At 37.0% G+C, this 27,696-nt stretch overlaps 1 protein-coding gene across 1 annotated transcript in view; it reads left to right on the plus strand.

The window, feature by feature from the left end:
• The window catches only part of LOC150093152 (E3 ubiquitin-protein ligase ZNF598), a 96,917-nt gene that overhangs the window by 24,802 nt on the left and 44,419 nt on the right, over positions 1–27,696 (plus strand). Inside the window, exon 3 of the mRNA XM_090413808.1 lies at positions 11,029–11,240. Coding sequence (XP_090269934.1) covers positions 11,029–11,240 — 212 coding nt within the window. The remainder of the gene's footprint in view (positions 1–11,028; positions 11,241–27,696) is intronic.

Consider the following 27,696-nt stretch of genomic DNA (forward strand, 5'->3'; position numbering starts at 1 on the left):
ATTAATTTTTGTATCTCCTTTTCTTTCTCTTACGTGTCATTGAATGCTTCACCATCCATAGTTTTGCTGATGATAGTACAGCATAATCCAGGACAGGAAAGGAATGGTGTACACAGGAAAGGAACGGGGTGACCTGGGATCAAGAGGAAACAATTGGAATTGAAGAGGGTTATAAAATGAATAAGCAGAAAGGGAAATGGCTCCAATCGAGCATGGAGAGATCACATTGAATGAGTGGTATCAGTGGAACTAGCTGTAGATCCAGGAATAAGCTGTTGTGTTTTGTATACAAATGCTAGAAGTGTAAGAAACAAGGCAAATGAAATGGTCGCACTAATTGAATCTGTTCACCCAAAAATTGTTGGAATAAGTGAGACATGGTTAGATGAGGACGACATCTTGACAGGAATAGAGATGGAGGGGAGTAAAATTCGGACTTGTGATGAGTGGTAAAGCTGGTGAAAGTCTTGATCATTACGCAGAATGAATGCTCGCTTATACGTATACTTTTAGAACACATTCATACGCATTTCACTGATGTAACTCTAGTGATGTTATTTATTTCTGAAAAACTTGACACAAACTTGCTTTACAAGATTCTTGAAACTACAAAAACATTATAATTTGCCTTCAAACACTAATGTTGTACTTATTCTTTCACTTCGGGCACATTTAAAAAAAATGGATACCACACACAGCGGAAACTTTGCTAATCAAGTCCTAAGCGTCGTCTGCTTCTGTCACGACTGCAGCGCCTCCTCGCCAAAGTACACAGTTTTAAAGAGAATTCGCAAGTCTTTGTGACAAAAATCTTTACAGCTCCCTTTGGGGGAAGCACATCCGTCACAGGAGTGTCGATGTTGCATCTAAAAAAAAACTCAGGCGAGTAATTGACTCTAAAATACAAGAAATGAGGTGAGAGCTTTATGGTGCGATGCAGCTCCCACACACACAAAAGAAAACTATATAATTATCATTAACTAAACATCAAGAAAATATATAATCATTATTAAGAAACAAGCCAATAGCATTAATTAATTATATCAGTTTTTAATCTGGAAAGGGCATCAGCGTTACCATGACGACTACCCTTTCTATATGTAACAGTCAGATTATAACGTTGTAGGGCTAAAGCCCATCGGGACAACTTGGCACTATGAGGGGCACTTTTAGTTAGATAGGTCAGAGGGTTATGATCTGAAATTACCTGTATTTCAGCACCAAATACCCATGTGTCAAACTTTTTCAACGCCTCCAAGACGCAAAAAGCTTCCCTTTCAATGGTTGACCATTTCATTTGACAGGAATTTAGTTTCTTACTGAAAAAAGCAATGGGCAATTCTTTTCCTTGTTCGTTGTTTTGAGCTAAACATGCGCCAATTGCTGTTGCTGATGCATCCGTATACAACTGGAACGGCTTGTCGAGATCTGGAGTATGCAAAGAAGGCATTTTTATAAGCTCTTCCTTGAGTTTCGTAAAAGCTTCATCAGCATCAGTAGTCCAAGGAATGTTGTTTGGGACACTTTTCTTAGTCAGATTTGTCAGTGGTAATACAATTTGGGAGAATCGTGGTATGTAGTCACGGTAGTAGCTAGCCAGTCAAAGTAGACTTCTTACTTCCTTCATTGTTGCTGGTGTCGCTAAACTTTTTATAACCTCGACCTTCTCTGGGTCTGGAGAATGTTGACCGGATCCAATCAAATGACCTAGTAACTTCACTTGATTTTTCCCGAATTCGCATTTTTCTAGGTTTACTGTTAAACCCACCTCTCTTAATGTTTTGAAGACTTCATCTATGTGGGTGAGATGTTCAGACCATGTTTTAGAAAATATAGCAAAATCGTCGATATAAGATCGGCAGTATGCCTTATGAGGAGCTAGTGCTTTATCTAATGATTTCTGGAATGTGCTTCCAGCGTTCTTCATTCCAAATGGTAAGACATTCCATTGATAGTGACCAGAATGCGTCACGAATGCGGTGAAGGGCTTTGCTTCCTTTTCTATAGGGATTTGCCAATATCCCTTGGTGAGGTCAACTACAGTGATAAATCTTGCTTGTCCTACCTCAAATAATAAATCTCTAGCTATTTTCATTGGATAAGCATCTGGAATAGTAAAACTATTCAGCAATCTAAAGTCAATGCATAGTCTGACACTTCCATTTTTCTTAGCCACACAAACAACGGGATGAGCCCATTCACTGACACTTGGCTCAATGAGACCCATATCTAACAGTTCTTTGACTTGTCGATCTACTTCCTTTTGTAGAGTGATTGGCACCCTATAGGGTTTGAGTCTCTTAGGGGAACAGTTCTCTGTAACTTTGATGGAGTGTCCATCAACTTTGGCATGACCAGGTTTGGAACTAAAAACATCTGCATATTTCCGGAGGATGTCAAAAAGTTCTTGTTTTTGTTCTTCCGTCAAGAGAGCTTTCATATCCTCAAGGTGTTTCCTAATATCTTCAACTGATTTATTCATCTTGTCAGCAGGTGCATAGTGGAGTGTTCCGAAATCTTCATCTAGTTCGAAAACTAGACCGACATGATTAATTCTTTGAATATATGGTCGAAGCTTATTTATGTGGAGCTCCCTGATACTTCCATCCTTCATCTCAACCTTCGCAGAATGTGGTCTAGTTGGACGACTGTAGCAGGTCCTGTCCAAGTATTTAGAAGCTTATGAGAGGATGAAGGTAACAATACTAAAACCTTTTCACCAACCATGAAGGATTTTTCTTTGGAACGAAGATTATATCTGGAGGAGTATTGTTCTTGAGACTCTTTGGCATTCTCGGATACAATTTCATGAGCTTTTCTTAGATTTTCAAGAAGCTCTTGTAAATAATTTTCAACCGAGCGAGAGGCAGCAGTTGGGATGACTCGTCCACCAGTCCAAATTTCTTTTAACAAAGATAAGGGGCCTGGAGGTAATCTTCCATATACCAACTGGAAAGGTGATAACCCAGTAGTGCTATGTGGTACTTCTCGGTATGCGAATAGAAGATAGGGAAGATGTAAATCCCAGTTTCTTCCATGTTCCTGTATATTCTTATTCATCATCTCTTTTAAAGTTCTGTTCCAACGTTCAACAGCGCCCATACTCTCAGGATGTCCTGGAGTGGAAAAACGTGGAGCTATGCCTAGCAGATCTTCAAAAGCTTGAGTGAGTTTAGATGTGAAATTTGTACCTTGGTCGGTACAGATCATTTTAGGAAATCCAGTCTGAGTAAATATCCTCATTAGAACGTTACATGTAGTTTTAGCACTTATTTCCTTGACAGGTATGGCTTCGGCCCATCTAGTGCATAAATCAACAGCACATATTATGAATCGATGTCCTCTTCCCGATGGGGGTTCTAACGGTCCGATACAATCCACGCTCCATACCTCAAACGGAGCTTCTGGTCTGACGATAGGTCGTATGGGGATTCTATCTCTATATGTAGCAGTCCTTCTCATTTGACATTCCTTGCAGCTTTCGCAATATTTTTTCACGTCTTGTTTAATGGTAGGCCAAAAGAATGAGTACTTGATTCGCTGACGGGTTTTCTTTTCGCCGAGATGGCCAGCAAGAGGGATTTCATGTGCTATCTTTAAGACATTCTCTCGTTTCACACGCGGTAGCACTACTTGTCTAATATTCTCGCCACAAATATGTTCATTATGAAGCAGAACCCCATTGTCAAACGCATAGGAATTTTTCTGTCTTTTTGCCCATTCAAAACACCTTCGAAGCGTCTCATCATCCTTTTGAAGTTTGCCGAATTCGAATTTTGTTTTTTCTGGTATACACTCATTTTCTTCACCTGGTGGGGACTCTATCGTACTTACTGCCAATGCTGTACTGGTTATTTTCGAAGGCATGTCTTCATCTTCATCATCTTCTGACCGTTTATCGCTTAAATCTTTTGATTTCAGAACCGGTGTCTCCCAATGATGACTACTCTCATGTAGCTCGACGCTTTCGACCAGCATTTCATAGGCAGAGGAGCTCAGTATCAGATCGGTAACCAGTTTTCTTGAGACAGCACATGTGACTGGAACATTACCATGTAAATTATCATCAATTTTCATTTCAAAAATCCTTAAGGGTGTTATTTCATTTTCTCCGAAAGCAGAAGATATTTCTATCTTACTTTCTCCATCATGGGGCGTATCTGCCACTAAATCTTCGCGCACTACCGATATTTGCACTCCCGTATCTATTATTCCATTTAAAACCCTACTTCCACATTTGATTTTGACCACCTTCAAATCATCTACATTTCGATCAATGTCCACTGATTTGGATACTGGAATGGAAATTTTGGCAGTCAACACACCTGATTTATCGTCATTCCCAGTGGTAGACGTTTGAACTAGGTTACTGTGTGCTGTAGTAGGAGTACCTTTTGATTGACTATTTTTCATACAAAACTTGGCAATATGACCTTCCCTTCTACAAGTAAAACAAGTTGGTTTGTAGTGAGGCTTGTATGAATCATCATTTCGCCACGGCTGGTACCATCTCGGTGGACTTTGAGAGGGAGATAACTTATTTTTGAATGTTCGCTCAGCAGGTGGAGTATAAGGTCTAAACTTTTCAGTAACCTTGTCCTTCGGAATAGCTCCGATGGGCTTCCTTGATGTACTACGAACACTGTCGTATTCGTCCAATCTGTCAGCTAACTTGGTTGGAGAAACGAATTTTGTCCAGTCGTCTAAGAGATGTTCTCTCACTTCATGTGGTACTTTCTTCTTCAGTTGATCCGTAATAATTAGATCTTTTAACCCTTCAAAATCCTTGATATCAAGGCCACCAATCCACTCTTCGAAATAATTAGTTATTTCATAACAGAAATCCCTCCAAGATTTTTCAGCAACCTTTTGGTGCATCACAAACTTTTTTCTGAAACTTTCAGGATTCAGTCTAAATCTCTTTAGTAGAATTGTTTTAATATATTCATAATCTTCGCAATTTTCTTCTGACTCTCTACCAATTAATTGGACAATCTCAAATGGTAACAAAGTCAAGAGACATGATATCCAGTCTTTAACATCTATTTTTGTTCTCTTAGCTTGTCTTTCAAACAGGGATAGGTATATCACAATGTCATCCTCTTGTAATCTAAACCTAGACATTAGCTTAATTAGTTCAAGACAATATGGTTTATTGTCACTGGATACTGGAGTTGAGGTTGGTTGAACACGCGCTTCAATTTCCAGTTTCTTCAACTCGAACTCCATTTGTTCTCTTTTCTGTTGGGCCCCCAATTCATCTTTCCGGCATTGGGCTTCTAGTTCTTCCTTCCGCCGTTGAGCTTCTAATTCTTCTTTCTTCATCAGTTCTTCCTCGAGTCTGGTACTAATAATCGTCTCCAACATCCCTTTAACAAATTCTTCTTCATAAAATTTACTTCCCGTAATAATCATTTTAAGATCTATCACTTTCATTTCAACAGTTGGCTTCTCTCCCAATTCTTCAGCCAATTTACGTAAATCTTCCTTTCTACCTTTGGTTAAATAAGTCATGGTGCTAAACAATAACTCTCTTTACTGATAAAAAAAATCACCCTAAAAAAAAGAATCAATTGCACTTTTTTTTTTTTTTAAAAGCCCAAAAAGAGATGTATACATTTGGCGATTATGGGACTCATAATTAAATTCAACATATCATTTGTAAACATAGATAAATCTTACAATATTATCAGATAAAAACTTCAACTACACAATTTACTACACTTTCAAATACACAAATATATATATATATATATATGTGTGTGGATATATAAAAACAAAACAAAAACAAAAAAATAGTTCCGATTTTACACCGCTACTATATAATAACTGAAATCTCGAAACAGAACTATCAAAACAGTATGCAAAAATTAACTATGATAACACTGTCGTGTTCTTTCTCTGGCGAGAAATCACAAGTTCTGACTGTTCCAAGATGGAACTAACATGCAAAACAGGACAAATCGGTAACTGCAGAACAAAATAAATTTAAAATGAAAAAAAAAAACAACTATTCTGAACTATCTGGGACGAAAATATAGCTTGAACACTGGCGTGTTTTTCATTTATCCAAACTGTTGTACTACTGTTCCAGGATGGAACAAAATTTGAATACTGACGTATTCTTTCTCTGGCGAGAAATCAAAACTACTACTGTTCCAGGATGGAACAAACTACGAACACTATTTTTTTTTTGTTTTGTATTAAAACAGACTTTCGCCCAAATAATCAAAATAGAACTCTAAAACATGGGAGCATGCATTTACATAACGAATTGCTCTCACCTTGTAGATCCTGTCGACTGCGCCAGTAAAATTCGGACTTGTGATGAGTGGTAAAGCTGGTGAAAGTCTTGATCATTACGCAGAATGAATGCTCGCTTATACGTATACTTTTAGAACACATTCATACGCATTTCACTGATGTAACTCTAGTGATGTTATTTATTTCTGAAAAACTTGACACAAACTTGCTTTACAAGATTCTTGAAACTACAAAAACATTATAATTTGCCTTCAAACACTAATGTTGTACTTATTCTTTCACTTCGGGCACATTTAAAAAAAATGGATACCACACACAGCGGAAACTTTGCTAATCAAGTCCTAAGTGTCGTCTGCTTCTGTCACGACTGCAGCGCCTCCTCGCCAAAGTACACAATTTTAAAGAGAATTCGCAAGTCTTTGTGACAAAAATCTTTACAAGGGGTATGATGTGCTTCATGAGGATAGAAGGGGTAAAAAGGGAGGGAGAGTGCTATTGATGATAGAGAAAGAGTTATGTCCATACAAAGTAGAGATGCAAGAGGGAAATAGTGCCAGTGGTTTTGAGGCAGTATGGTGTGAGATAGAGGTGAATGGAATGAAATACTTGGTTGGATGTTATAGACCAGGCAATGTGGATGGTACTGACTATGAAATGTATAATCAAATTAGCCAAGCAAATAAGAAATGAGTGATCATTATGGGCGATTTTAATTATGGCAACATAGACTGGAATGATGAGATAGCAACTGGAAGTAAAGAAAATGAGTTTCTTGAGTTTTTGAGGGATAACTGCCTCAGTATGTAACAGAGGGCACACGAGGATTTGAGTGTCTTGAATTTGGTCATCTCATCAGAGGATGTAATTATAAATGAAGTGTCAAATCACCCACCAGTTGGTGAGAGTGACCATGATTACCTGGGTGGTTGTCAGCTGTGTGGGGATCTCTGTAAGAAAAGGGAAAAGAGATCAATTCAGCTTGGGGGATTTTCCAAAACTCTGGTAGATGCGATGTCTAAATTATTCCAAGGGTGAGAAGGTTAAATGAGGTAGGTGTGAAATGGATGAATAAAGCACTTAAGCATGCGATACAGAGAAAAAGGGCATTATGGAGGCAGCATAAGAGAAGTGGAAATAACCAATTCCTCGCTCTTTTCTTATTTGCTTGGCTAATTTGAGGGTAGCTAAAGAAAGTATGAATAGCAGTTAGCTGATGAAGCCAAAAAGAATCCCAAGGAGTTCTTTCGATATGTAGCCAGCAAAAGAAAGAATGATTATGGAAGGATGACATTGATTGGAGAAAATGGAAAAGACAGCTGTTGCAGAAGGTGTGGTGGAGATATTTAATGAGCAGTTCATAAAGGTCTCTCAATCTTGTGACTTCATGGAGTGATTGAAAGTGTTGATGATGGGGAAGAGATACTGACTGTAAGTGAGCAAGAGGTGTATGGGGGAGTTGAGCAAACTAGATGTAAATAAGGGGGAATTAACGTTGGCCTTGACATATTTTTTTAATTCAAGTCTTGCACTGGGTCAAGTTCCTAAAAAGTGGAAGGAAGACAAGATTGTGCCACTTCATAAAGGAGGTGATAGAACTCAAGCATCAAACTATAGGCCTATCTGTGTGTCAGGTGTTGTAGTTAAGTTGTTGGAGAAGCTTGTGAGAACTAGGATCCAGAATTGGGTTGACTACAGTGGTATTACCATATTTTTTGATAGATAACATGTGCATTATCTATACAAAAAAAGTCTAAATTCGTTAAAAATGAACATGCGCAGTATACATTTGAAAGGTATGAGAGGTAAATCAAATGTAATAACAAAACTAAGGTAGAAGTATTACTTAATATTTATTCAACATTACACTATTCAAATCCAAAAAATTCTTCATCAGACTCAATATTGAAAGAATCAATTGCGTTTGGTATTTTTTCAGCTTCATAATCATTGTCACCGGACACCACTGCATTCCATTGTGCTTTAATGAAACCATTTCTAACACAGTTTTTTTCACTTACAGCAGCCCAACTTTCTACAATATACGTAACTATATCTTTATATGATGTTCTTTTCATCTGCCCTGTTTTGTTATATTCATGGTTATATATAAAGTATATATAACCGTGCTTTTAAAGAATTCCTCCATCCTCTGTCTGTACTTCTTAACTCTACCGCTAGTTGGCGCATGCGCGTTATCTATGCAGCAAAAGAAGTGATGAAAATGTGAAAATGTTGGGGTGCGCGTTATCTATCGAAAAATACGGTATCTTTGATGGACAGCATGGATTTGCTAAAAGGAGGTCATGTTTTAGTAATCTACTTACTTATTACAATAAGGTGACTGCTAAGGCTTTTGATAGATTACTGCATGATAAGTTGATAGTCAAACTAGAGTGGATGGGGTTGGATATTAGATTGGTGCATTGGATTGGAGACTGACTATCTGATAGGTAACAACAAGTTGTGTATGGGGGAGCAATATACAGGAAAAGGAAAGTTACTAGTGGTGTGCCTCAGGGATCTGTTTTAGGGCCATTGCTGTTTAACTTGTATATTAATGATATTGGTGAAGATTTGGATGGAGGTATTAAGTTGTTTGCAGATGATGCAAAGTTGGGGCGAACCATGAAGAGTAGAGAAGATGTTGTGGCCTTACAAGAAGGCTTAAATAAATTGAGTGATTGGGAATGGGGATGTAAGTTCAATGTTGCAAAATGTAAGGTTTTAAAATTTGGAAAACAAAAATAGGATCCAGAATTTATGCTTGGTGAGGATATATTGTTGGAGGTGGAGGAAATAAGAGATCTGGGGGTGATAGTGGATAAGAATCTGAAATTTAGGGGACACATAGCCAAAATTGTGAAGACAACACAAAGGCTTCTGGGAATGATGCGGAAGACACTGACTTGTAGAAGTAGGGAGATTCTTGTTCCGTTGTATAAGGCTTTGATTAGGCCATGTATGAACTATTGTGCCCAGATTTGGTCACCTGGTTTTCAGAAGGACGAAGAGATGTTGGAAAGAATCCAGAGGCGACTAACTAAGGTAGTTTCTAACCTCTGGAATGTCGAGTATAAGGAAAGATTGAGAAGATGCAACTTGCACAGTCTGGTGGACATGAGGAAGAGGGGAGACCTACAAGTTGGTAAGGGGGTTGTTATAGGATCAATGCTGGAGATGTTCTACAGAAAATAGTGGGAGATCAGGGGAGAACCAGAGGTCATCCCTGGAAACTGTATAAAGAGGGTGTGAGTAGGGGAGTGAGAAGCAGGTTTTTTTTTTCATGCAGAGTTGTGAATGATTGGAATGCCTTGCCTGAGTGTGTGGTGTCTGCAGAAAATTTGAGTGTGTTTAAAGCACGGTATGATGAGCTGTGGGTGTGGGTGTGTATATGATAAAAGGATCTCCTAGATGAGTCTTTGACTCCATGGGGTCTTGGGTAATAATAAAAATAATAATTCATGCCAGTTAGTGTCGGTACTCTTTTGATTTAGCCATTTGTGGAAAATGGACTGTATCAGCAAGAGGGCAGAGCTATTAATTGACAATGCAAGACTGTATTTTGTTTAGTCTGCTTGTGCATTTGTTTAAATTACATATCAATGCATTTCTTCCTTAATACATTATTAAATATTAGTATCTGATTTATCTCCAGCCTTTAACTCATCCACTGCACTAGTTTGTATATTAGTCTTATAAGCCTTTTGTACATAGGATTTCTCAAGTATTGTGTGTGTGTGTGTGTGTGTGTGTGTGTGTGTCAGTGCTGAAACTATTGTACAGATGCTGCATTTGTAGAAAGGTTTAATTTCTGCCACATTTTTAAAATTTTCTTTACATATTTGCAGATATGTTAATGACCTTTGTGATCTTCTCCAGACAGGAAAAAAAGTTTGTTTTAAAAATGTTTATGCATCACTTTATTTTAATTGAAGTTAGCAAATGCTCATAATATCCTCTCCAAATATTGGTTACAGTAGGTAATGGTTGCCCTTTGTTTGAGGTTTAGACACTGAATGTTCAACCATAACAATTTTGTTTATATATATATATATATATATATATATATATATATATATATATATATATATATATATATATATAAACAAAATTGTTATGGTTGTAATAAACAAAATTGTAATATATATATATATATATATTTTTTTTTTTTTAAATTTTATTTTGTTTATTTATTATTTACTTTTTTGGAATAACATGCTTATAATACAAACAAAAGTAACTATTTGATGCAGAGAGAATGTTAATTCTGTTATGAACCATTATCTTCAGGAAAATTTAGCACTAGCACAAAGTAAATATTTGTTACTTTGTACTAGTGCTTTCTTTTGCACAGTTAAATTTGATCAATATAGATTCTCATCATATTATGAAGCATGCCAAAAAATATCTTATTTCTAATACTGCTGATGATGTGTTCATATGCCAAGTATACTTTGTAACACCTGCACTTGCACAAATTGTCAAGGTGCCAAAATCCTTCACTAGTCAGTGCATGAAATTTGATATCTGAGAGTGGTGGTGGTAGAAATCAGAAGTTTTGTTTAAAAAACTGTACTTAATTTCATTACAAAAAATACTGTTTAAAATGTCTGGTGTATCTAATGTAATTCATTATAATAATCTTTAGTCAGGCTTTTCTAGGTATTATTATAAAGCAGTCTTCAAAATGGATTTAACAGAAAAGCAAATGTCTTTATACACAATATAAAGTTTTACACATTCTTGATATTTTTATTGTTTCAGATATTCACATTTGAAAGAAAGTCTTATAATAGAAAAGATCTGGCACGTCACAGAAGAATTGGTGATATAGATGATACTTCTCATCGTGGCCATCCACTCTGTGAATTTTGTAATGAGCGTTATGTTGATAATGATGAACTTTTTCGCCACCTGCGCAGGGAACATTATTTTTGCCATTTTTGTGATGTTGATGGGCGACATCAATATTATAGGTTAGTATAAACTTTTTTTTTTACTTTATGAATGGAGGAGCAGCTAGTGAATCTTCATTAGACAGCATTCTCAGATCTTGCTTTCAGCTTCTTATAGGACAGTGTTTAATAACATGGTTCTGCATGATCTGAATGGAGCTTATGTGGTCTAGTTACTCTATATAAATAAACTTTAAAAATTCATGTGCTTGATTTTCAAGACACAGCATAAAAAAAAACTACGACATATGACACAGGTCAGCAATATTCTGAAAATTGCATCAATCTGCTTATAGGAATTGTCAGATAATTTTATTTTATTTTTTCCCCTACATTTTTTTAATAGTTACTTTTTATAGATTATATGCATCGAGATCTATATATGTACCTGAGGTCCTTTCTTTCATAGTTACACTGTGATCAGCATTCATTATAATAAATTATGAAAACAAATTCATGATGTGTATATAGATTTTTTTTGTTCAAAAAAAACAAATGTGACAAATGATAACTGACACTGGGTTTAATAGGTTGTGATAATATAGACAGTTAAGCTGAGTAGTTTCATCACAGATGCTAGTGGCTTTTTCTTCTTCTTTCTTAGGAAGGACAAAAAAAAAAAAAATACAAGCAATAAACATGAACTATTACATAAAACCGAACATGTAGTAACTGTTACACAAAAGTTAAAAAAACAAACAAACACAGTCATTGCTCAGTAGGTATGCATGATAGTTGGCGAAAATGTTTGACCTGCGGAAAGATCTAATAAGTAACTTCCAAGTATTACATAAAATCATTCTTTGGTTTCTGTTGATTGTGAATAACCATTGTAGCCTCTTTTATGTTGCAGGCACTGAAGTTGTCATCTATGTAAGCCATTTAGCTCTTATCCTATTCAGTATTGTGGTGAGTGTGGGAAAAGTGGAAAAATAGATCTGAGCTGTCTTCTCTTTTGTCATTAACATCTTCAATATGCTCTTTTTGTCTAATTTCCTAAACAAACTTCTAGATATGGGGTGCTTAAGGGTCAAAGCTGTATAACTGAGAGGAGACCTCCACATAGCCTTTAAAGGAATCAGGAGAACCGACCAGGGCTTCTGACCTAATGTCCAATCCTCACCTTCTCGTGGTGCACCCTGTTGGGTATCTACATTGATACTGAACGAACGAGGATGGGCTGGCAATTTGGGATTTAGCTGACCAAATTGTATTCTTATTGGTTAAACCAAAATAAAAAATGATGGTAAAACATGAGAAAATTTCATGCTAGCTTGGGCGTCACCCGATTAAACAAGGCCCCTGTTGTTTTCGCTACGGAACCAGGGTGAACAGCGAAAAGTCAGCTACTGGAACAAATCTGAAAAAACACCCCAACTCAACATCACCAGAGTTAAAGATCGGTACTATCAACATAAGAAGCTTGAATGGCAAAGAAATGGAGCTAGCTGAGGAATTGGATAAGTACCAGATCGACATAACAGGGGTGACTGAAACAAAAAAGACAAAAACTGGTGAGATCTTTCTGAGCAATAAATACAAAATGTTATATTCAGGCAATGACAATCAAGGAAAAGAAAGAGTAGCCATAGTATTCAACACAAAATACGAGGCTAATTCTTGAATGGCAGTCAGTCTCAAGTAGAGTAATGTGGGCAAATATGGGAATGGGGAAATGAGACTTATTTGTGCCTATGGTCCCACAGAAGGTTCTACTAAGGTAGAAGCGGAGGAATTTTTTGATGCTTTAGAAAAAGCAACTGACACAGTGAAAAAGGAAAAGTTGGTCCTTGTTGGGGATATGAATAGCAGAGTAGGAAATGATTGTGAGACATACAAAAATATTTTGGGAAAATTTGGAGAAAAGAGCAAAGCTAATAATAATGGCAAATACCTGTTGGATTTCTGCTCAGGACATGGACTGGTTATTACTAACGGCATGTTCCAACATAAAAATGTGCACAAATTCACATGGAGAGAAGAGGCAAGGAATAAGAAAAGTCTCATTGAGACTTTTCTTATTCCTTGCCTCTTGAGCCGGATAAAATGGAATTTCATATTGAAAAGAATAACATGTAAGAAAGTTTTAAAGCGAATAAAAGTTGAGCATCTCTCAGATGTGAACTGTAGACTAACATATACAAAGATTATTGAAGGAAAAATGAAAGAGTTTGAGAACAGAAACCAAACCTTGGAGATTCAGTAGCAAGTCTTGAAGAAAACCATTGATTCAGCTAGAGAGGCATGTGGTGAAGTTGTCTGCAAGGATAGAAAAATCAGGATTTCTATCTTTGGTGGACACAGGAAGTTAAGGAGGCAGTGAAGGAAAAGAAGAAATCATATCAAAAGTTCCTGACAAATAAGTCAGCTTGTGCTCTTAGAGAATACAGAGACAAATGTAAGACAGCGAAACACTGTGTAAAACTAGCTAAACAAAAGTCATGGGAGGCCTTTGGCAAGAACATAGGAAATAAATATCAAGAAGGTGGTATGATATTCTGGAGGTTGTTGAAGAAGCTTAGAAATGGAGGAAAGAGTGCTGTAAAAGGAGTTAGAGATGATAAAGGTGACATGAAAATGGGAGAAAAAGATATCCATGAAGTATGGAGTAATTACTTCAAAAAATTGCTAAATGAAACAAGTAGTGATAGCACAGTGGTAAAAAACACTCAACAGGCATACAGTCAGGAATACATATCCATACTTGAAGAAGAAAGAGCCATTAAAGGCTTGAAATGTGGAAAGGCAGCAGGAGTAGATGATATTCGACCAGAAATGCTGAAGTATGGTGATATAAAAGTCTTACAGTGGCTGCACTGCATAGTTCAGAAAGCCTGGACAGAGGGATGAATTCCCGATGACTGGAGTAGAGCTCTAGTAGGCCCATATATAAAAAGGGAAATAAAACTGAATGTGAGAATTACAGAGGTATTTCCCTACTGAATGTTCCTGGCAAGATCTATGCAAGTATACTTGAGAAACAGTTGAGAAGAATTGTGGAAGAAAAGCTTGGTGAAGAACAAACTGGATTCAGGCCAAATAGAGGCTGTCAGGATCAGATCTTCACTTTATGACAAATAGTGGAGAAATCATGGGAATATAACAAATGTGTGTATTTAAGTTTTGTCGATTTCGAAAAGGCATTTGACAAGGTGCCAAGAGAGAAGCTATTCAATACACTACAGTTGTAGGATGTCAATGGGACAAAGACAAGCAATACTTAGTCTTTATTTGAGTTGTAAGTCAGCAGTTAAAATTGAAGGAAGTACAGGAAGATAGTTTAATGTTAAATCTGATGCGAGACAAGGATGTACATTATCCCCTCTGTTATTCATTATCTATATGGATCACATTATGAAGGAAAGTGGTATTAAACCTGATATCAAAATTGGAGATGTTAATCTCAGCTCTTTGTTTTATGCGGATGATGTTATACTTCTAAATAAATCTGCTACAAGTTTGCAAGATTCCCTGACTAAATTGAATAACTGTTGTAATAGATATGGTATGAAGGTCAGCATTAAAAAGACAAAGACAATGAAAATAGGTAGAATTGTTGAAAATGTCAACTGTGTTGTGAAAGGGGAAACTGTGGAACAAGTGAAACATTTCAGCTACTTAGACATGATTTTTGGTGAAGATGGTAAATGAAATATGGAAATAGATAACAGAATCAACAAAGCTGGTATGGTAGGAAGTCAATTGAATAAATTCATATGGAATAAGAGAGAAATTAGTGGGAACACTAAATTAGCTGTATACAAGACAGTGTTAACTTATGGATCTGAGAGCTGGGTCAGAAGTAAAACACTTGACCAAAGAATAGAGACTGCAGATATGAGAGTCCTGAGAAAGATTAGAGGCGTGAACAGTTGGCACCAAATGCAATATCATATTAAAAACGAGGATATTAGAAAAGAACTTGACATTGTTAACATCCAGGAATGTGTTAGCAGAGCTAATCTCATGTGGTATGGTCACTTAAACAGAATGGGCGAGGAAAGATTAGCAAAATAAGTGTTTTCTGTCAGGTTGGCAGGAAAATGACCCAGAGGAAGACCAAGATATAGGTGGATTGATACGGTGCCTTAGACAATAGAAATATAAGATCTGATAATATTGGAGTCTTGACAAGTAATAGACTGATTTGGAGGAAAATTGTCGATAGGAAGTTTGTAATTATGTAAATTTTTCATGTAGTACTATCATATCCTGTACACCCCTTGAGGGTACATGTCAGTAATTTGATGAAGATGATGTAAATATAATTTTTTTTTTTTTTTTTTTACTGTGCATCTGTATATTTTATTATAATTACTATAGAATTATAGTTTGTTTTGTTCCACTCTGATGTACTGTTAATTTTGGTACAAAATATCTGTGCTGCTTTTATTAAAGTTATTTACTGTGTCTAGTATATTTCCTCTCTCAATGACTGTGTCACAGGTTCCATTAAAATTAAAAGCATAAATGAGATTTTTGGTATTATAAACATCCCTATCTGCTGCCATACCAGTTACATCTGTCTGAGGTAGCTCAGACAGAGAGGTAACTTGCTCCATACTTAACAAGGTGGGTCATGAATGTTTTTGTAAGCTGTCGCATGCATATTAGACAGTGGTGTTTCACCAGTATTCAGTGCAGGTGCACTGGCATCTGCCATTTAAGGGTCTAGTTGAATTTTTCTTCCATCTAGGGAAGATGTGATTCTGGGTTGGAATATTTGCCTGACGCAGCCTGATGCTTGTGAATAGAAATATTCACCTAAATCTCACCTTTTCATTCTGCAGGTCATGTCATGGGAAAATGAGGTTGGCTATATATTGCACATCACTAGCCCATTAGTGATCCCCACCCATTTAATTATCATAGATTCAATTTGATTTAAAAAAAAAAAATTCAGTTATATTGTTTTTGGTACATGCATCAGTGTACCTGTTATGCCATGTGGTAAAACTAATACCGGTAGAGGTCTGCTATAGCCTATTTGAACATCATAATGACCAGATGCATCTCTTCGTGTTTCTGGTTTAGCCATCTAGTAAAGATTACTTCTAACAATACAACAAGAGATTTAACAATAAAGACACGTTCAATGAAAAAGTCATATAAAGATTAGAGTAATATAAAGTATTAAGATTAAAAGTGAGGTGCTAAAACCAGATGGTGTTAATAAGAAAATTCTGATTGGCTGATGTAGTTAGTTATTAATCTTGCTTGGATTTTTTTAAATAAAAATTTTAATTTAACTTAATTTATTTATTTAGTTAGAGCCTCTGTAGCTCAGTCAGTATAGACGAAGTCCTTGGGTCGGAAAGACCTGGGTTCAATTCCTGTCCAAGACGTGAGGAACCTTTATCTGGTCTCTTTCGACCAGATAAAGTTGCAGTCTTATACGGAGGTAGAGGGTTTCCCCCCCTTCCGGAAACTTGGGTTTTTTTGTCCTCAGAACAGACAAACCAGCCAGTAGACACATGCATTTACAGACAAGAATACTTGGAGACATAGGGGTAACCGCTTTATCCTCATATTACAGTTAAGAAATTCAAAGATACTTGGAAGGCTATGGGCACTTAAGTGCCTATTAATGCCACTGGAAGAAGAAGAAGATTTATTTAGTTGTTTTTTTAAAATACAAGAGGTCTGGCCAGATGGATTAATTAGTTTTAGATGTGATGTAGCTTACTATGGTATATTGGTAGTAGCTGTAATGCATCATATGTACAGGGTGATCAAAGTTAAAGTATCCCTGTTTAAACCCTTATGGAGGCTTTAAAGTTAGTGTTAAGGCTTTAAAAAAGCCTTAACATTAAAAGATCAAATTCTGTGAAACTTTGCAGGTATTCATTGTGCGTCATGCGGAAGCGATATCTGAGGGGAAGAAAAAAGTAGTTTCGAAATTCACCACCTGGGCACTGTATGATGTACCAAATGTAGGTGTAGTAATTTTTCTGTATGTAAGAAGGAAAAAAGAGACACCAACATAAAGAACACATTTTTATTCACTTCCATTATGCATTCACAGGCTGTACTGTTTAATGTGCTACCTTTCCTGGTACAGTGGTGCCTCGCAATTTGACAGTTGAATTTCGCGGGCCCTCTCATGCACATGCATGGAATTGTGCGATGTTATTTGTCATTTCTTGTTGGGCTACGTTGGTGTGATGGCAGTAGACACCTACGGGCATTGGATGCGTGGTTGTTGATGATGATGATGCGTTGGTGTTTGTTCGTGTTTTTTGTGCTAATTTTCAGTTCTGCTTTTTCAGAAAGTAAAAATTTTGTGCATCTGCAGTTATTATTTTTTTGAGTGAAATTTAAGAATGGGTCCAAAGAGAAGTGAACAGAGGAATAATTCAGGAAAGAAGCACGCTTGGTTGAGCATAGAGAAGAAGAAAGAAATTGTAGATAAGGTGCAGAATGGCAGAACAATTACAGATGTAGCTCAAGAGTATGGCGTTCCTAGGTCAACTTTGGCAACAGAGAGAAGATTATGGGTGCTAGGGTGTCTACTAGTGCAATGAAGATTTCTGACAAGAATAGATCTTCAATCAATGAAGGGATGAAAAAGCTGCTTATTACCTGGATTAGAGAAAGACAGATTAAGTGAGATCCAGTAACTCAGGCAATGTGAGAAGGCTAGGTTGATTTTTGAAGAATTGCAGAAGAAAACTCCAGGATGTACCTCAGATCAAACTGAGGAATTCAAAGCAAGTCGAGACTGGTTTCACAGATTCCAAGGTAGAATAGGCAGACAGTGGGGAGCTGCTAGTGCAGAAAAGTTTGTGAAAAAATTTGAAGATTTAATCAGGAAGAAGGCTACTGTTATATGTGTTGGTTCTTTTTTTATTGTTATGTTCTAATATGTCATTATTTAGGTAGGGAACATTTCCTTTTGATTCCTCTTTATATGTCCTATCGATACTCAAACTACCTATCAATTCTGTGGTCATCACTTAGCTTTCTCCCATGTGCAAATTCGATAAACAAAGAAACTGCCCCTGGATCGAGCCAATTCCTTTATTTGAAAATCTGGAGCTGTCTCCTCGTTGGGTCCAGGAAAATTTCTTTGTTAATGCTGCATCATCCAGAACCCTTAGATTAGAAAAAGCTTCTTAATCAAGGATTGAGCTCTCAGAGTGACACACGGTTATACAATCTCTATAATAACAGTTACCAAGTTACCCAAATCCCTTATTTTAAATTCTCATTGCAGTCGTGGTCTTCCCCAGTTAGCTAGTTCCTCTCAGGTTCTACTTGATGAGTGGTGCATTGGATTCATTCATCAGGCAATTTGTTAGGTGAAAGAAAAAGGATTTATTCATCAAACTATCACAATACAAATTTACAAGACTTGTCATATAACTCAAGTAAATCTTTCTTCTAAGTTAACAGACTTAACTATACATAACTTCAGTATTCCTAGTTGAATTCTACCACGAGACAATATTAATTATGAATCAGTTCACTGATTTCTAATAATCAGATCTACAATTTCTCTCAATGTTCAACTTATCAAACTTCAAGCATTACTAAGCTATAGCATACTACATACAAATTAACACCACACTATATCAGAATTCACTCTCAGAGATAAAACATTCTGGTATTAGGCTAAGCCCAGAAGTCCTGTTTTATATATTATATAGGTCCCACTAATGAATATTTTTTTGCACATTATTACATACAAAGTTCTTTTATATACACAAAGGAAACTAAGAGATTCGTACGTTACTGGGACCTTCGGACTTTGTTGGGTCTATCTCTCGATCCTTACAATTCTTTCCACTGATCATTTCTTCTTCACAGTTGCTTTCCAGGCCAGCCTGGAACTCACAATCATGAATTATCCTCTCCTATGTAGACAAGAACAGCTCTGCTTAAGTTGGTCCACGGTCTAGCATGATGATCAGCTTGCGTTGATTCTCCCGCTTTACTGACGAAATGCCCGTACTCGGCCGCGTAACTGCGTCTAGACATAGTTCTGTTGACTGCTCTCACGTATTCATCTCGGGGAATTATTCGAGTTTGGGCCCTCGAGCGACCTACGCCAAAGTTGAGAGAGAAGAAAAAAGCTTACGAGAGAGAGCAAGCTAGCGGCATCAAAGCCTTTTATATCGTACCTTGAGCAGCGCTCCTACAGCGTCATACCTTTCCGCTCGGCACTACTCCTTTGCACACGGTTCCGGTCCTTCTCCTCACGTCTCCTGGGAAACGTCTCCCGCGCAATTTACTCCGTGCGTACGTGACTGCCATGGGGCATATTACTAATCAGAGTGTCTCGTTTGCGAACTTTGAACTCGCTTTTGCATACTAATATAATTCTCATCAAATTTTCTTAGAGAATAGTCTAATATTAAAAGTATTTATTTAAAATTTTCAAGCATTTAACGTCTCTACTTATAGACAAGTATTTCTCTCAGTGTTTTGATGCTTGTAAAATCCTGAATGAGATATTTCACAACGAAATCTCTTCATGCAAGATTTAACACTACCTGCTTCAGCAAATTTTTAATGGGGATGAAACTGGCTTATTTTGGAAGTGCTTGCCAAATCGAACTTACATCACACAAGAAGAAGTGAAGCTCCCAGGACATAAGCCTATGAAAGATAGGCTTACCTTGTTATTGGCAGCAAATGCAAGCGGAGACTTTAAACTAAATCCACTTCTGGTCTACCATTCAGAAAATCCTCGGTGCTTTGGGAAGAAAATCATTAAGTCCAAACTGCCAGTGATGTGGAAATCCAATGCAAAAGCCTGGGTAGACCAGCAAGTTTTCAAAGATTGGATTTTTGAGGTGTTTTCCCCGAGCGTGAAGAAGTTCCTCACTGACAACAATTTGCCTTTAAAAGCACTGCTGGGCCTTGACAATGCTAGTTACCACCCTCAAAACTTAGAGGACATTCTTGAAATTGACTTTGACTTCATTAAAGTCAAGTTCTTGCCTCCAAACACAATATCACTGATCCAACCAATGGATCAAGAAGTGATTCCCTAAAAAAATTTTCAAAAAAACTTTACACCAAAACTTTGTTCTCACGGCTTTTTGATGTGACTCAATCTTCTGACAAGACACTGAAGGACTTCTGGAAGACCGATTTCAATATTCTCCACGCCATTTCCTTTATTAAAACTGCCTGGGATGGAGCGACACAGAGAACCCTTTGTGCATCATGGAAGAAACTCATTCCTAATTTTTCTCAGGATGATAACAGTGCAGACTAAACAGATGGAGGATCAGAAGCAGCTGCAGCCATGCGAGAGATCTTTTCGACAGTGGAGAATCTCGACATAGAAGAGGTTGATGAGGCTGATGTAGGAGCTTGTGGAGGATTATGATTACAAACTTACTGTGGAAGAAGAACTCAGAGCACTCAGTGAACAGTGAATAAAGGAGTGAGAAAGAGAAATTTCACCTGAAGAAGAGGATGGCAGGGAAAAAGGGATGATGCCAACAGCTGCCATTAAAGAAGTTTTATTCCATTGGGAGAAGGTGCAGTCTGTTTGTTTGGAATAACATCCCAACACTGCCGATGTGAGTAGAATCACAGACTTGTTCAACAACACCATGATGCATCACTTCAAAACCATCTTGAAAAAGAGGGAGAGACAGTCGACCCTTGATCAGCTCCTCATCCCTGTTCAAGCAAAGAGGAGATGAGAAGAGATAGAACAGGAAGAAAACTCCCTTCCAACATCTAAGGCTCAATAAATTGTATGTATTGTGTATACAATAGTGTATTTTGTAATTTAGTGTTATACAATAGTAAAATACATAAAGTAAATAATATGGTGTATTTCTATCCCACTCCCCCATTAGGGGGGAATGGAATGGAATGGGAGGTCTGACAACGAATTAATCTATTTTCCATAGACTTATATGGGAAATACTGTCCCACAATTCGACATTAGTTCAGCAATGGATTCATGTCGAATTGCAAGGCACCACTGTATGCCACACACACACACGTCATCCTTTGCACAGTGTGAGTTCAATGGCAGAATGCAGCTGGTCAAGACTGATATTGCGCACATGCTGCATTATGCTGTCTTTCAGAACTGGCAAGTTATCAGGATAATCCCGATAAACCCTGTCTTTGAGAAATCCTCCAGAACCAGACGTCACAGAGGGATCAGATGAATGAGGCAGCTATGCAGTGTGAAAGCACAGCTGATCTCTCTCTGGCTTTCATGAAATGTTTTCAAAGAACATCTTGTACAAATCAACCAATATGTGGATTCAGTCATTCTGCATGAAAATGACTGAATCCATGCACAGATGCTGCTGTAGCAGTGGCACAACGAAATTATTTAGCATATGCCAGCAAAGGTTAGTCGATTGGTAGAGCCTCTGCTACTAATCGCTCACGCAAAAAGTTAAGCAAGTTTGAGCATAATTAGTAGTTGGAAGGGGTTAATCATTCGATGCTGTTGGCACACTCTTCCTCGATGAATCTTTGGACTCCCTGGAGGTGTCACATAATAATAATATCATGATATTTCTTGGCAATAACTGAGCAGGTCACAGGACCTGACCAGCAAATGTCCTCAAAGAATGGTCCAATGATAAACGAAGCCTATGAAGCAATGGTAAAAACCTGCACCAGGCAGTAACCTTGGGTGAATGCAAAGGATCTTGTTGGATTGCATGCAGATTTTTCGTAGCCTATACCCAGCAGATGTGGGTATTCGCAGCTCCGTTCAGGTGAAAGTGAGCCTTATTTCCCCACAAAATCATCTACATCCATGCAGCATCCAGCTCCACCTGAGCAAGGAATGTTAAAGTGAATGTCATTTGACTTTCAAAGTCCTGTGGGTGCAATCTTGAATGGGTAGAAATGCAGAATCTTCCATAGAATTTTCTGGACAGTTGTGTAAGACACATTCATATGTCTTAATACAGCACGTGTACTACAGGAACCAATGTGCTGTTATTCATGGCCTGCTCCACAGTAGCAGTAGCAACTTCATTCACTTGCTGTGAACTGATTGGTTTGTGACTTCTGCCAGGTCGACTCCCAACGATCCTTTTTTTTTTCAATCATTTGTTGCTGAGCACCAGTGGCGAATGCTGGTCTTGAAATTCATGCTTGCTCTTGTTATCATTCAGGGAGTGAGAGGTGTGATTGAAGTCTGATTAGCGGAATAACGAATTACTGACCATTTAAAACTATATATTTAGAAATTTATGTACTTTGAATCATACAAATACAACATTTATTTTACAAATGATATTCTATCTTTTTCAGTTTTTCTTTCGGTTTTGTATTTAAACTACTTGAATACAAATTCTACCCTACGGTTCTTCGAACTGGTCAATAACATTGTCATAAAAAGTTGGTTGTAACTTAATTTTCCCAAGCAGCATGCACACTTGTAAAGGCTGGCTAAAGCTATGTTGACTGTGTATGGCCTGTGTTTAAGCAACAGAGTGAGACGCTGAAATGGCTATGCACACGCATGAAATCACAGTGCTGCTGCGAGGACCTAGAAGCTCCTACAACTGAGCAAGCCAAGGTAGCTTTGACTAGACGAGCAAGCATCGGCCTTTGATATACACAACGCAAAGCTCAATTATTTCCGCGAGCATAGGTCTTCTGTTTACAAAAAAAAAAAAAAAAAAAGCCTAAATGGAATGCTTATAAATGCATGCATTTATTAACAAATAAATATTACTACTTTCTCGATTAATGTGCTTGCATAGTAAGCATGGAGAATGCTTGGTTAGTGCCATCACTGTAGTATTAACAACTAGAATGAAGGGAAAAATTTTGGGTCCATCTTTTTAAGCCCTCCTAGCATATGCAGAGTTGGGTGATATGCATATTCAATGCATTTGGTGTTTAAAATGCCCCTGGTGATGAATTTTGAAAATTTTTTTTTTTCAGATATTGCTTCTGCACGATGCACAATGTATTCCTCAGTTTCTTATCATTTGGATCACTGAATGGTGCTCCACAAAGCCTTAAACATGGATACTTTAATTTTGATTACCCTGCATATATTCCTGAAGGCAGCCTTAATGTAAAGGTCAAAACATGGAATTTTATTATTAGTTTTATATGAAATGGTAGTTGACTCCTAATTGAGAGTAAGTCATTTATCTATAATAAAAAGAAGGTAGATGATAGAACATATCCTGAGATGCTACTGCATTGGTGGCAAAGTGAGGGACATATTCCCTATGGCATACAGTGAACAACCAGAGAGGAAGCTGGCCATCTAGTTAAAGAGCAAAGCAGATAGACTGAAGGATGTCAGTTTGCTTAGTGGTCCTTGAGGCTAGACACGATCACAAGCTCTGGAAATATCGAGAGTGACAGCACATTTCTCACTGTTTCCATTGCACATGTCCAGGTTGTGGATGATTTAGGCCAGTGATGGCAACCCTATGACACGCGTGTTGAGGGTTTCAGGTGACACACCTTGGATGTTGAAAAATATTGGCATTCTGATGAAAAAGCTGCAATAAATCGTGCAAGATCGCTCTCAGTTAAGGCGAAGGTAGGTTTGTTCATTGAAAGAACTTTCTACCAGTAGTCAACAACAGAAAAGTCATTAAATGTAATATAAGTCATAAATTTTATATCAATGTCCTATTAAATAAATAGCCTAATATGATATGTATAAGTCACCATCTATAATTATGTAGTTACATTTATAATGCATGTATGCAAGTGGCACATCAACAACATCAATATTTAAAAAAAAAAAAAAAAAAAAGTTTGACACACCTGGGTAAAAAGGTTCGCCATCACTGATGTAGGCTAAGAGGTCAGCTGTGACCATGATGCGTGAAATCCTTACTGGTGTTTGCTAATTAACTGGTGGCCCTCTGTAGCTTGATATTATCTTGTTGCCTTCTGCTGGATGTTTTCAACTATATACTCATTTCATCTGAACTGTAGTACTATATCTGAGCACAAGTAGTAAAGATGGGATCTTATCAAAGCCTTGTACACTAGAGGAATAACTTCCTTATTCCTGAGTTATCACATGACTGCAACTAATATAATACCTGAAATATGCTCAAGCCAAAATGCATAACTTTCATTTTACAAATTATGGACTTTACATAACTTTTCACTTAGCATTCATTGTCATTTGCACATAGAACCAGTTTGTTCAGATCAGCCTGCAATAATTTTCCCTCATTGCCTTTCCTAACTTTGAATCTTCAGCAGATAGCTGTATATTACTGCCTAAATCAACCCCAATATCATTAATATACAAATTAAACATGTAATGGCCCAAATACTGAATCCTGTACTACCACACTAGTCAGTCTCCTCTTAAAATTGGCATCTCCATACATAATTCTCTTTGTCACAATCCAAAAATGTTGTAGTATATCCATTTCTCTTATCCAATTCTACAGTCATTCTTTTATAAAACATGACCATATTTAACAAAGCCATGCTGTCCTTTAAATAGGTTGAAGGTGCACTCTACACATCTCTGGATGTACATCCTAATTAGCCTCTCCAACATACTATAATGCTACATACCCATTGGTCTGTAATCGGTTGCTTCTGTCTTATATTTCTATAATAGAGTTATCTTACTTTCCTTCCACTCAGTAGGAATTCTGCTCGTGTAAAAAATTCAGTTGAATAACCAGAGAGAGTGAGGCAAGTCCACTTCCTCATTGTGCTCCCTGGAACCTTCTGTAGGGTACACTCCTTACAAGGATGCTAATGGACCTCTGTGAAGAACAGTGGACAAATCAGCAGAAGAGGATTCATATCCCAATGGTGAAATGTGTGGAAGAATCTTCAGAGGAGCAGACCTCTATAAACAACCTGGGCTCAGCTGGCTCCAGCTGTCAGTACCTCGTCAGGGTCCCTACTGATGGTTACAAAGAAAATTAAAGGATTCCTCTGACAAAGGAAAGCAGCTTTGTCAGTACTGACACAAGATTGAAGTCTCATGATGACGGTAAAGCTTGCGATTAGAAAATTGCAGATGGCAATACAGTTTATTATGTACTTCTGTAATGTCAGAACCCTGTATAAAGCAAGTGAGCTAAGAAATGCCCAGGAAATGAAAAGACTTGGAATTTGGAGTTTAGGAATGAGTGAAGTTAGGCAGCCAGGTTCAGGCAAAACCCAAGTTAATGACATGACAATGTACCACTCTGGAAGTAGCGAAAACAATCATCAAATGGAATTGGAATAATATTAAACAAAGATGCCAATAAGTTACTGTTGACCTTCATCCCCTAATCAGATAGGATGATGTTATTAAAACTGAAAGGTGAACCACCAGATATTAATCTTATATGGGTCTTTGCCCTACTGTTGACAAAAATAATACCGAGATCGAAGAATTTTATGATCAATTAAAAGAACTAATGAAAAATACAAAGAAGCATAATATTAACATCGTCATGGGCGATATCAGTGCTGAAGTTGGGAAAGGTAGAAGTGGAGATATAGTTGGCGAACATGGACTGGGAACAAGAAATTACAGAGCAGACAGTCTTATTCAATCCTGCCAAGAAGAGGAACTAATAATTACAAACATGTGGTTTAAGCTAAGAAATGCCCATCTATGAGAATACACAGTTTTGATGCTAGCTCCACAAGCCAAGCATTTTCACTGTACTGACCTTGAAGAAGTGAAAATGCTTGGCTTGTGGAGTTAGCATCAAAACTGTGTATTCTCATAGATGGTATATGCTTTGCACAAGCCAACAACGAGTATACTCATATGACGCTTACCGCCGGCAACGAGATTACCGTACCGACCTTGAAGAAGTGAAATTGCTTGGCATATGGGAACAGACTATGCTGAAGTAGCTTGGCAGCGAACGTGTTAAGAAACATCAACAAAAAAGTTTGATCTAGGAGAGTTAAAAAAAAAAAAAAAAAAAAAAAAAAAAAAAAAAAAAAACAGAGATAAGAAAAAACTGAGTCATGATCTGAATCAAGAGATAGCACTTATCAAGAATGATGATGTCATGAGGGTTGATGAATCATGGGACAAATTAAAATATCTTCATAGAGAAATGTACCAATATCTTGTGTCCTGATAGAGCAGTAAAAAAAAGAAAGATTAGATAACTGACTAAATTCTTTCTCTCATGGATCAACACAGATATAAAGAGGTTCAGAAAATTATTAAAGACAAAATCAAAGAAGCAAAAGAAATATGGATGGATGAAAAATGTGAAGTAATAAAATTTCTAAAAGGAAAGCCTGACAGTTTAATCTATGCAAAAAGCTGAATGAGGCATCAGTTATATTTAAGAAAAAAACAACTCTGTGTCTTTTGAAACAAAAAGGGAGAAATAATATCCGAAAAGATGATAAAATAAAAGAATGGGTGAAATGTATAGGAAAAACTCTTTACTGATAACAGATAAAACCAGAAAATACTTATGAATGCATGGACCTTCCATCTGTTATCGAGACCAGAGGTAGAATGTTTGCTGAACTCATCTAAAAATGGTAAAGCCTTAGGCCTGATAGAATACCAGCAGAAATAGTCAAGTTATTAGAAGGTGACAACATTACTATATTAGTAAAGCTATTTAATAAGAGATATGATACAGGCATAATCCTTCAAGACTGGTTACAGTCTACCTTTTTCATACTATGTAAAAAAGCAAATGCGAAAACTTGTAACGATTATAGAATGATCTGTCTAATGAGTTATGTTCTCAAAATGTTTCTGAAAATAATTCCAAAAAGAATATACAGAAAATGTGAAGACACCATCAGTGATACCCATTTTGGCTTTAGAAACGGTTTGGGAATGAGAGAGGCTCTTTTCCATTCTCAAATCTTATTCCAGAAATGTAGTGACCAAAACAAGGAAGTATTCATTTGCTTCATCAACTTCAAGAAAGCATTTGACAAAGTCCAACATACTAAAATTATTGAATTATTAAAAAGAATTGGATTAGACAGTAAAGACATCAGGATCATTGAAAACTTATATTGGAACCAAAAGGCATCTGTTCAAGTCGATGACATTTATTACAGACTCCATTAACATCAAACAAGGAGTAAGGCAAGGACGTGTGCTGTCATCTCTCCTTTTTAACGTATACTCAGAATTTATATTTCAAAAAAATCTTAAAACTATTCTGCAGACAATATTCAGGATCTTCAAAATCTTCTTGAACTAGTGAACAAAGAGTGAAAAAATGGGATTAAGAATAAATATCATCAAAGCTAAATTCATGGTCATAAGCAAGAAACCAATTCTTAATTCAGCACTTTCTTTAAATGGGAAACAAATAGAAAGAGTGACAAAATTTAAATATCTCGGATGTTGGTTAAATGAAGAATTCAATCAAGAAATGGAAATAAAAGTTAGAATTGAAATGGCAAGAAAAAATTTTCTCCTGATGACATCAACACTGTGTAACCACAATTTAAATTTAGTTTAGAGTATGCATGGTTAAATGCTATGTATGGTCTGTATGTTGTGTAGTGCAGAAATTTGGACCTTGAAGACAACATCGGT

The sequence above is a fragment of the Typopeltis vanoorti genome, chromosome 24 (assembly GCF_054136105.1).
Source record: "Typopeltis vanoorti isolate ZY-2024b chromosome 24, IOZ_Tvanoo_1.0, whole genome shotgun sequence".
Classification (NCBI taxonomy): Eukaryota; Metazoa; Arthropoda; class Arachnida; order Uropygi; family Thelyphonidae; genus Typopeltis; species Typopeltis vanoorti.